A 9,760-nucleotide genomic window follows, 5' to 3' on the forward strand; every position below is an offset into this window, starting at 1 on the left:
TGTGTGTGTATGTGTGTGTGTGTGTGTGTGTGTGTGTGTGTGTGTGTGTGTGCACTGTGTGCATGGAATGTCTGGGATGAAGGAGTCCTGAAGGCAAGGGTGGCACATTTGGAATTCAGGATAGGTAATTTTTCTCTTACAGAAAAAGTCTCCATCAATCAACACCATTGATGTTTGATCGGATGAAGAACCAGACCCAGAAGAGAGATGCACTGTATGAATAGGTGGGGAGGGGGGGGCAAGGGAAGCCTAAGATGGTGACCTGCTTGAGGCTCCCACAAGGCAGTATGCTCCCAGAATCCCAGGCTGGTACCCATCCTCTTTCCACCGTGAGCAGGGCCAGAATGTAGGTCTGGTAGACTCTGTATCCCTGGACTTGGGAGTGGGTATCAAATGGGACATCTCCTCCCATCCCCAGGTCCAGGGGAGAATCACTTATTCAAGCCTATCCCACTAGGTCCTCGATAGGGGCCTCATGTCACCTGCATCAGGACTATTGGCACCCACTAGCTGCCCCTACAGCTTGCCTCTGGGCCTCAGAGAGGAGTGCTTCTGTCCGGGTCGCCCTCCTTCAGTGAGTAAGAAGAACCATCTGGGCCTGGGCCTAGAGGCAGGCGCTGCATTGCACTATTCCAGTGTCTTCCACGGAGCCTCTGGCGCTCCTCCCTCACCTGGCAGCCCCTCCAGCTGCTGGTGATCTCACCCCTGGGACATTTTTCCAATAAAAGTTCTAGACAAACTGGAACTGACTGGTTCCTGTATGGTATGCTGAAGACATCTCTACACCTTGTCAGTTCTTCTCAGGCCTCCACCAACCTGAAAGGACAGAGTCATTATAAGATGTTTGCGTCAATGTAACAATGTATTCATCTAAGATGGGTGGAGAAAGACAAAAGGGGAGGGGATGGAAAACCAGAGGCCTCCCTTCTTTGTCTTTGCTGAATGAGAAGAGTGAAAATGAGAAGTCACAGTTTTCATACCAACAGAAACCAGACCATGTCATATAAAAGGGCCAGTAGATTTTTTTTTTTTTTATCTTTGTTCAGGACCTTGTGCATACGAAGCAAATGTTCTACCGTTGAGCTATATAACCAATCCCTTCCCTGCACTTTTGACTCCAGCACTCACTTTGGGGAAATGGTCAGAAGGGCTGAGCTGTTTTGGGAGCTGACAGGAGAGCAGCCACCACTAATGTGCTCTTGGTGCCATGTGTCCTCACCCCGGGCACACCAGTGCCTCGTCTCTGTTTTCTTTTTCATCCATGTCTTTGTTCATTCAAAGTTAATAATTGTAATCCATAAATGAGTTTATATTTTTACTCTAACATATCCAGAGGATTCTAGAAATAAAGCTGAGGGGTTTGGATGCCCCTATCGAAAAAAGTATAATTTGAGTTCTGGAACCTATTTGTTACCTGTGAAAAAATGGAATCTGTCCCCTACTGGTTCTTAATTTTCAAGAGGGATGTGGTGGCAGGGAGAGAAATACTCGTTGCCATTGGCAAATGCTGTGCACTCAAGGCTTTGGGCCCAGCATTTGCCTGGGGGGCATATGCTATGCTTTTAGGGGGGTATAGGGCTTGCCAACCTTGGGTCATTTAGAGAAGGCCTATGACTAATGTCTCTGCATTTCATTCGGTCTCTTGATCTGTTGGGAGAAACGAGACCAAAAATTGTTGAAAGGATCCCAATCAAAGAAGATGGTATCTTTTTTTGCTTAACTAATCACAACCCCGGGTGTCATGCAACTCTAAGCTAAGAGGGAAACGGAGCTCTGGTCTGCCTCCTGTACTGACCCATAGAGACATCTGTGTTTCAGTAATCTGGCTTGAACTCAATGACCAAACAGGGTGCCTTTTCTTTCCCTAACCAGTGCTTCCAATATATCCACCAAATCCTGAATAATTTCCTGAGACTGTGTTACAGGGTAGAGAAGTTGGGCATGGAGTCAATGAGTTGAGGAGAGTTGAGCCTTCTTAAGGGAATTAAAAGGTTATTAGCTGTGGGTTGAATCCCGGTTCCACCCTTTACTAGCTGTTTTAACTTTGGTGAGTAACCCCTTTAATCTGCCTCCTGTTGGGTAAAGTGAGTCGGTACCGCTGCTGAACTCAAACACAGTGCCAAGTATATCCTTGAGCTTTCACTGTTACTTATCAGTATTGAGTGGCCTCCCGCAAGTCACCTAAGTTTTGGGATGACGTGAAGGTTTCAGCTCTGCGAATTGTCTTTTGCCCCTCGTAGCACCTGCCTTACTCTCCTCCAGAGTTTAAGCAACTAAAGCGCATCTGGCCGGGTAGGACAATAAGAAAACGTAAGGATATGGTGACGAAGAATCCGGAGAGGAACGAAGACTTATGGGCGGAGGCTTGCGTTAGGTTTGCATGCAGCCAAGGACTGGTCGCGGAGAGAATTCCACAACCCCTCTTGTGGTCCCGCCCTGGACTCACTGCGCTTGCGCACGCCCTGTTTGCTCCGTCGCGAACCCACTACGTAACCTTATGACGTTCGTCGCACTCACGTTGCCTGTGCGTCAGCGGTTAGCGCCGCCGATGCTTGGCGGGTTGTCCAGGTAACCGCGGGAGTTGTCTCGGTCTGCAAGCATCCAAGACCGGTGTACGTCATGCAGTTGAAGCACCTGAGGACCCTGCTGAGCCCTCAGGTGAGGAATCCCATGCCTCTCCCATTCCCCGACCACCAGGCGTTAAAAAAAAAAAAAGTAAGGGAACATAAGTTCATACTTTTTGAGCGTCTACTTTGTTCAGAAGATTGTGAAAGCGCTTTCAGCAGGCGACATGCATCGCTAACGACTCTAAGCTTTCATTGCATGACATACATCATGAGTGCCAGGCCCCAAGCTTAGACTCTATGGGATCACCCGCATTACGCGTCAAGGCTCTTTTTTGGAAGGAGAGGTGCATATAGAAGGAGAGTGATCATAACTCTACACAGGATGAAATGAGCACTTTAGATATAAACCCTAAAAAAAGGTAGAGCAGAAGCTGAACCCTCTTTTGGATTGTGAAAGTGTGTCCCCTCAGAAGCAGAAGAGGCTGGGTGGGCACTGGGGGAGGAGCCCAGAAACATAAACAAAGATTATGTTTTGGGCGTGAAGAGGACAGAGTCTCTGTCTTAGCTTAGTTCCAACACTGACTTGACCAAATGGTATTTCTGGCTTTAACCATCACCATATGCAATCTTTCTATCACTAGCTTCTTCATCTGGTAAAGAAAAGGTGCAGGGGGAGCAACTGTAAGCGACTTAGGAGACTGTTAAATAAAGTTCTACACAGAACAGAATCTTATAAGCCTTGGTGGCACAGGCTAGTAATCTCAGCAATTGTGGAGGTAGGAGGGTCAGGAATGCAAAGCTGTTCTTAGCTACGTGGAGAGTTCAAGGCCAGCCTGGGCTACATGAGACTCTTAGGAGAGAGAGGGAAGGGGAGGAAGAGAAGAAAAGGGAAGGGAAGGGGAGAGGAGGAGAGAGAAAGGGAGGGGAGAGAGGGAGGAGAGGGAGGAAAGGGGAGGAGGGGAGAGAGGAGAGGAGAGGGAGGGGAGAAGGGGGAGGCAAGGAAAGAGGAGAGGAGAAGAGAAGAGAAAGAAAAGAAAAGAAAAGAAAAAAGAAAAGGTCGGTGAGGTGGCTCACTGGCTAAGGTACTTGCCACTAAGCCTGACCTCCTGAGTTTGAGCCCTGTGACCCACACAACAGCTTGTGCAAGTTGTCCCACCCCACCCAAAATGTAAGGAAAAAGTTTTAAAGAGCATAAGAAAACTGGAAAGCCGTAAGAAGGATGACAAGAGAGAAAGACATTCCAAACTGAAAGGGCAGGCTAACACAGGACAGATAAGAAGGTTGGCTATGGGGGAAATGACTCACCACCAGCCTGGGGAACTAAGTCCAGATCTCCAGCATCCTCTGCAGAGCCAGGTACCCCTGTAATCTCAGAGTTGCGAAGGCAGACAGGTGGTCCCTAGAGTTCTAGTCCTAAAATTGGAATTATGAACTTTCAGTGCAATGAGAGACTCTGTCTTTAAAAAAGTAAGATGGAGAATGACTGTGAAAACACTTGATGCTGACCTCTGGTTTCTACATGCACACATAGACAGGCCCATGTAGCACCCCCCCCCCACCCCTGACATACAAACAGACAGACAGACAGACAGACCTATATACAAAACAAGGATGTAATTTCCAGGAGATGTTGCTAGCGGTAGAGCACACACTTAGCATTCATCCCTAGCACTACAAAGACAACCCCCTTACCTGATTGTGCTGTTACATGCCTGTAGTCTTAGAACTTGGAAGGCTGAGGCAGGAGGATAGCTGTGAGCTCAAAACCAGTCTGAATATGTAGCAAGAACTTCTTTTAAAGAAAGTAAGAGTAGCGAAGCATAATGGCTCATGCCTTTAGTACAAACACTCAGGAGCAGGAGGTGGATTTCTGTAAGTTCAATGCCAGTCTGCTCTACACAGAGAGATCCTGTCTCAAAAATTAATTCTAAGAATAATATGTGGCAGAATTAAGTCATTAATACATATACCATTAAAGACATTAGAATTACAGCTTATGTAGTCAAACATACATGGATTCAAATATTGCATCTGCCATCTAAAAACTGTCTATATAAACCTGAGCAAGTTTCTTAATTTTTAATGCCTCAGTTTCTCCATATATAAAATGGGAATAATAATAGCTTGTACTTCGGAGTTATGAGCTGTGATACTTAATGGGTGTCAAGCATTTATGAAAATACCAGCCTGGCTCCATTTCACTTAATCCACAAGGCAGTCAGGGCACTTACTGTAGAGAGAGGAGAAGTCGCTGATTGTGGAACTCGGGAATATTTGCAGACAGTAGCAGATAGAGCCCTAGCTCATGAGGTAGAACAATAAAAGAGGTGTGCTCCTTGTGGGATAAACTGGTTCTGTAATCTGTAATTTCAAAATACCCTAATGGAAAAATTGGCAATAGAACCCTTTGGTCTCTTAAAAATAAAATAAAGCCGGGCATGGTGGCGCATGCCTTTAATCCCAGCACTCGGGAGGCAGAGGCAGAGGCAGGCGAATTTCTGAGTTCGAGGCCAGCCCGGTCTACAAAGTGAGTTCCAGGACAGCCAGGGCTATACAGAGAAACCCTGTCTCAAAAAACCAAAAAAAATTAAATTAAATTAAAAAGATGCTGTCATGGTGCAGCTGGGACGGATGCCCAGGATGGCCTCAGCCCAGGAGGGAGGGTGATCTGCCAAAGCTGATGAAGCCCCTGCTCCCCCTTCTTGGGGCTTGACCGTGGTGATGGTGTGGCTGCTTTCTGGCTCTGTTTTGGGGACTTGGATGCGACGACCCTCTTTCCTACGGGCTTTGGGGGTATTTGGGTTGGGTGTGGGAAGTAAACGTGTGCTAAGCCAGGCCTCCAGCAGCCCAAGTAGCTAATCGGACATTTGGAATAGGAGCTAAGTTTTATTTCAAGAACAGAAACCTTTAGTGGGCGAGCCTAAGGTGACCACAGCTGGTGCAGTGAGGGACAAACAGGAAGAATGATGTCACTGGGTGGTGGTCACTTATTTTCTCCTTTGATTTTTTTTTTTAAGTCAGGATCTCATATAGCCCAGGCTGGCTTCAAGCTTGCTGTGTAGCTGAGGAAGGCCTCACACATCTGCTCCTCCTGCGTTCAGCTCCCGGGTGCTAGAATTACAGGCGTGTGCCACCACACCTGTCACTCCCATATTCTTTTGCCTGTTTACTTACTTAGTTTTTTGAGGTGCCAGGGGTCAAACTTGGGGATTCACAAATGCAAACTGAGCACCCCTCCAACTGAGCTGTCTGTCAGCCTTTGCAGAAGGCACTCTTAACTCCAGACTTTGAAAACGTGGGCATTTAAGCAGGAAAAGAGACCTTGTTCCCATTCTCAATTGAACAAGTCTCAGTTCTAGTTACATCACTCCTTGTTCATGACGTCACTCCTTGTTCATGACGTCACTCCTTGTTCATGACGTCACTCCTTGTCCATGACGTCACTCCTTGTTCAGGACCCCCACTGTCTCCCCTCTCCCTCCCTTCAAAGGCTCTCCCTGCGGTAGCCCCCTCTATGCTTCCTGCCCTTCCTCTGCTCTTGTGTACAAACTCTCGGCTCCCTTAAACCGCAGTTCCTTGACTTCCCTGTGCTATCCGGTGCATCCGAAGTGATTCACCATTCAACAGTCCTTCAGAGTTTGGTTTTCATCATTTAAGCATAAAGTTATCTTGGGCTTCTCTAAATCATTACTGCACTCAGTACATTTTCTTCTTTGGGCTTCTCTAAATCATTACTGCACTCAGTACATTTTCTTCTTATGGGGCCTTTCCAATTTTGTAGCATCTTATTAGGTCCCAGGGTAGGTTCCATGTTTTGTTCTTTGTCTCTCTGTCACCTCCTGGCCAAGTGCCTTTCTTGATGAAATGGTTGAAAACATTAATTGAATGAGTAGCTATAAAGATGAACATTTATCAGCTGAATTGATGTTTTTTCAGTAGCAGGCTTTAGAGATGAGGGGACAAGGAGCCATTGCTTTTGGAACAGCCGATGCCTTCCATTTGTATCATGGGGCTCAGGAGGTGGGGTGGTGGGTCAAGGGTTTGGTTAGCTTGGGTGAAGCCCTGGGTTCCTTCCCCAGCCTTGAATCCTAACACTCAAAACAGGAGGTCCTGGGGTCAGAAGTTCATGTCACTCTTAGCTAGAGTGAACCTGAAGCCAGTCTGGGTTACACAAAGTCCTAGAGAATATTGCTCATACATTCCAGGTTATATAAACCATTTCTTCTATTTTGTTTAATTTGAGGGAAACATAGGGGCTGATGAGACTGGAGAGGCTTTGTGCACCAGCATCAGGATTACATCAGCTCTTTATCTCTGCAGGATGGAGCTGCGAAGGTGACATGCATGGCCTGGTCCCAGAACAATGCTAAATTTGCTGTCTGCACAGTGGACCGAGTGGTACTTCTGTATGATGAACATGGGGAGCGGAGAGACAAGTTCTCCACCAAACCAGCTGACATGAAGGTGGAGAGGATTCCCGCATGGCACATGCACTGTACCCTGTGCCCTAAACTGTTACCCTAGGGAACTTTGTAATCTGCCTTCTAGCCCTGGGCTTGGAAAATGGCTCACCCGTTTTCTCAGTATGAATCTTGTAGGTCTGTTGGGACATGCATATGTCTTCTTTTCTCTTTCATTTGTACTCATTAATTTTGTTTTGATTCCTAGTATGGGAGGAAAAGCTATATGGTGAAGGGCATGGCTTTCTCTCCTGATTCCACAAAAATTGCCATAGGACAGACTGACAACATCATCTATGTCTACAAGATTGGAGAAGATTGGTGAGGACAGATGTGGGAGTGGGTGGCCTGCAAAAGAAGAGTTAGGCTTGAGAAATGCCTGACTGGGGTAGGGATGGGTAACTGGTGCCAGGCACGAGAAATGCCTCACTGGGGTGGCAGTAGGTGTCAGGGGGAGAAGTTTGATGCCAGGATCAAGTGTGGGAGGCAGAGAATTTCTAGAGTTTGCTGTGTCCTTTGCCCACTCCACTTGTCCATCAGTCCCATCCCTGGAAGAATGAGTGGAAGACCAGTGGCAGGTCCTGAGAGCCAGTGTGGGACTGTCTTTGATGTAGCTCCAGGGCTTCTTGAACACCCACTCACATCTCCATCAGACCTCCCACAGAAGGATAGGAAACACTAGTGGGCCAGGAAAGGTTTCCTGTCTTGCCCGTCTCCATCACCATCAATGTGGGGCAGGGATTTTAAGCATTGCTTCCTTTCCTTTTGTTTGGCAGGGGAGACAAGAAGGTCATCTGCAACAAGTTCATCCAGACGGTAAAGCTCGGAGTCTGTCTGCTAATGTTGAAAGCTGGCTTGACCCGTTAAATGATGGCATTGCCTGGATGCTCACTGTCACCTACTAAAGGGAGCCTAGTTGTATTCCCTCCTCGCAGACCTACCCTGTAGGAGACTAGGATGGCTGTGGTAGGTGTGGGGTTGCCATAGAGCTGCTAATCCACACAGGTGGGTTGTCCCTTTACCCTTCTGCATACAGAGTGCTGTGACTTGTCTGCAGTGGCCTGCGGAATACATCATTGTCTTTGGACTGGCTGAAGGCAAGGTAAAATAGGGGAAGGAGAAGGAAGGAAAGGAAGGAGGGGAAGGTGGAGATAATGGTCCTGGGTGGGGTGCGAGCAGCAGGGTTCCTCCTTTCCCCTGGAGCCCAAGTGGGCACTGTGGAGGAGTGCATGAGGACCAGCTTTGCTCATCTTGGGGTTTTGCCTTTGTTTCTCTGGGCCTGGGTGAGATTGAAAGTAATCTAGCCAGACTTGTGTGTATTCTTTAATTTTTTTTTTTTTTCAGGTTCGCTTAGCAAACACTAAAACTAACAAGTCATCTACTATCTATGGGACAGATTCTTACGTGGTAGCACTGACAACCAAGTGAGTTCCAAAAGTAACACTTGGAACTGTCAGGAACAAGTGCATTTGACAGAAAGCAGCCTTTGTCAGCGAGGTAATGGTCTCCCTCTGTGTCTACTTTTCTGCCTCTGCTCTTCAGCTGCTCTGGGAAAGGGATACTCTCAGGTCACGCAGATGGCACCATCGTCAGGTACTTCTTCGATGATGAAGGCTCTGGAGAGTCACAGGTATGCTTAAAGTATCCTGTGGGGCAGGATGAACATTCCAGGAACCCCTCTCCCCCAGGGGGGAAGCTGTATGCCTAAGATGGAGCTATTGGTGGAGGAGGCTGGAAGAGTATGATCTTAGAGAGAAGCATTTGGATGCCACCGTAGAAGTGTATTTAGGAGTTTAGAGCTTACTATTTATAGCCAGGAGTGGGTGGAAGGGACCTTGAGAGAGGGGGAAATATAGACTCAAAGGGGAACAAAAAGTGAAAATTATTTCCGTTTATGTAAATACATACATATACACAAATATGTGTGTGTATATATACATAGTTATGTAACACATGTACATACAAATGCATAGGGGAAAAAACAGGCCAGCAAGATAGGTCATCAAGTAAAGGTTCCTGGTGCCAAACCTGACAGGACCCACGGAGTGCAAGGAGAGAAGAGACTTCTGCAAGCTATCCTCTGTCCTTCACCCATGTATACACATGTGCAGTGCACATACACAGTGCACACACATAATGCAGTCAGGCGTGAGCATGCACACAAACACATACAAATAAATAAAACAAAGAGTTAACTCTTTTCTTTGAAAAAGAAAAGATAGGTGTAAAGGGGAACTTTGATGTTTTACTCTGTATAACTCAGTACTGTATAAATAAAATCATTTACATTGTAAGTTACCTGTATAACTAATTAGACAGCCCTCCTTGAAAAAGAAGCCATATGCTCTCTTGGACATAGACAGTGTTGGTTACTGTGTGCTGTCTCACTAGAATATACCCAAGATCTCTAACACATCACTGTGTTGCAATTTCTTTAGAGTACAACGTCAACAAGTGTGTATAAATGGTATGTGTGTGTTCATGTTATGTACAAAGCATAATTTGCTAAGTCTTTAGGATTAGGGTGTGTTTGTGTGGGAAAATGCTGACAGGAAGATTTTTTTTTTTCTGTAGAGTGCTATGGTCAGTCAAGAATGTATGGATCAGGGCTGGTGAGATGGCTCAGCCGGTAAGAGCACCCAACTGCTCTTCCAAAGGTGCAGAGTTCAAATCCCAGCAACCACATGGTGGCTCACAACCATCCTTAATGAGATCTGACTCCCTCTTCTGGAG

The 9,760-nt window shown here is 46.6% G+C and overlaps 2 protein-coding genes across 2 annotated transcripts in view; both read left to right on the forward strand.

The window, feature by feature from the left end:
• Window positions 1-1,375, forward strand: part of Fndc4 (fibronectin type III domain containing 4) — a 4,382-nt gene extending 3,007 nt beyond the window's left edge. The window contains exon 7 of the mRNA XM_021202045.2: window positions 143-1,375. Within this exon, the coding sequence (XP_021057704.1) occupies window positions 143-178 (36 nt within the window). The 3' untranslated portion in view covers window positions 179-1,375. The remainder of the gene's footprint in view (window positions 1-142) is intronic.
• A 1,148-nt stretch (window positions 1,376-2,523) lies between these two features.
• Window positions 2,524-9,760, forward strand: part of Ift172 (intraflagellar transport 172) — a 39,037-nt gene continuing 31,800 nt past the window's right edge. Inside the window, exons 1-7 of the mRNA XM_021201590.2 lie at window positions 2,524-2,658; window positions 6,888-7,031; window positions 7,236-7,348; window positions 7,804-7,843; window positions 8,064-8,129; window positions 8,372-8,451; window positions 8,570-8,657. Coding sequence (XP_021057249.1) covers window positions 2,620-2,658; window positions 6,888-7,031; window positions 7,236-7,348; window positions 7,804-7,843; window positions 8,064-8,129; window positions 8,372-8,451; window positions 8,570-8,657 — 570 coding nt within the window. The 5' untranslated portion in view covers window positions 2,524-2,619. The remainder of the gene's footprint in view (window positions 2,659-6,887; window positions 7,032-7,235; window positions 7,349-7,803; window positions 7,844-8,063; window positions 8,130-8,371; window positions 8,452-8,569; window positions 8,658-9,760) is intronic.

The sequence above is a fragment of the Mus pahari genome, chromosome 7 (assembly GCF_900095145.1).
Source record: "Mus pahari chromosome 7, PAHARI_EIJ_v1.1, whole genome shotgun sequence".
In the NCBI taxonomy this organism is placed as follows: Eukaryota; Metazoa; Chordata; class Mammalia; order Rodentia; family Muridae; genus Mus; species Mus pahari.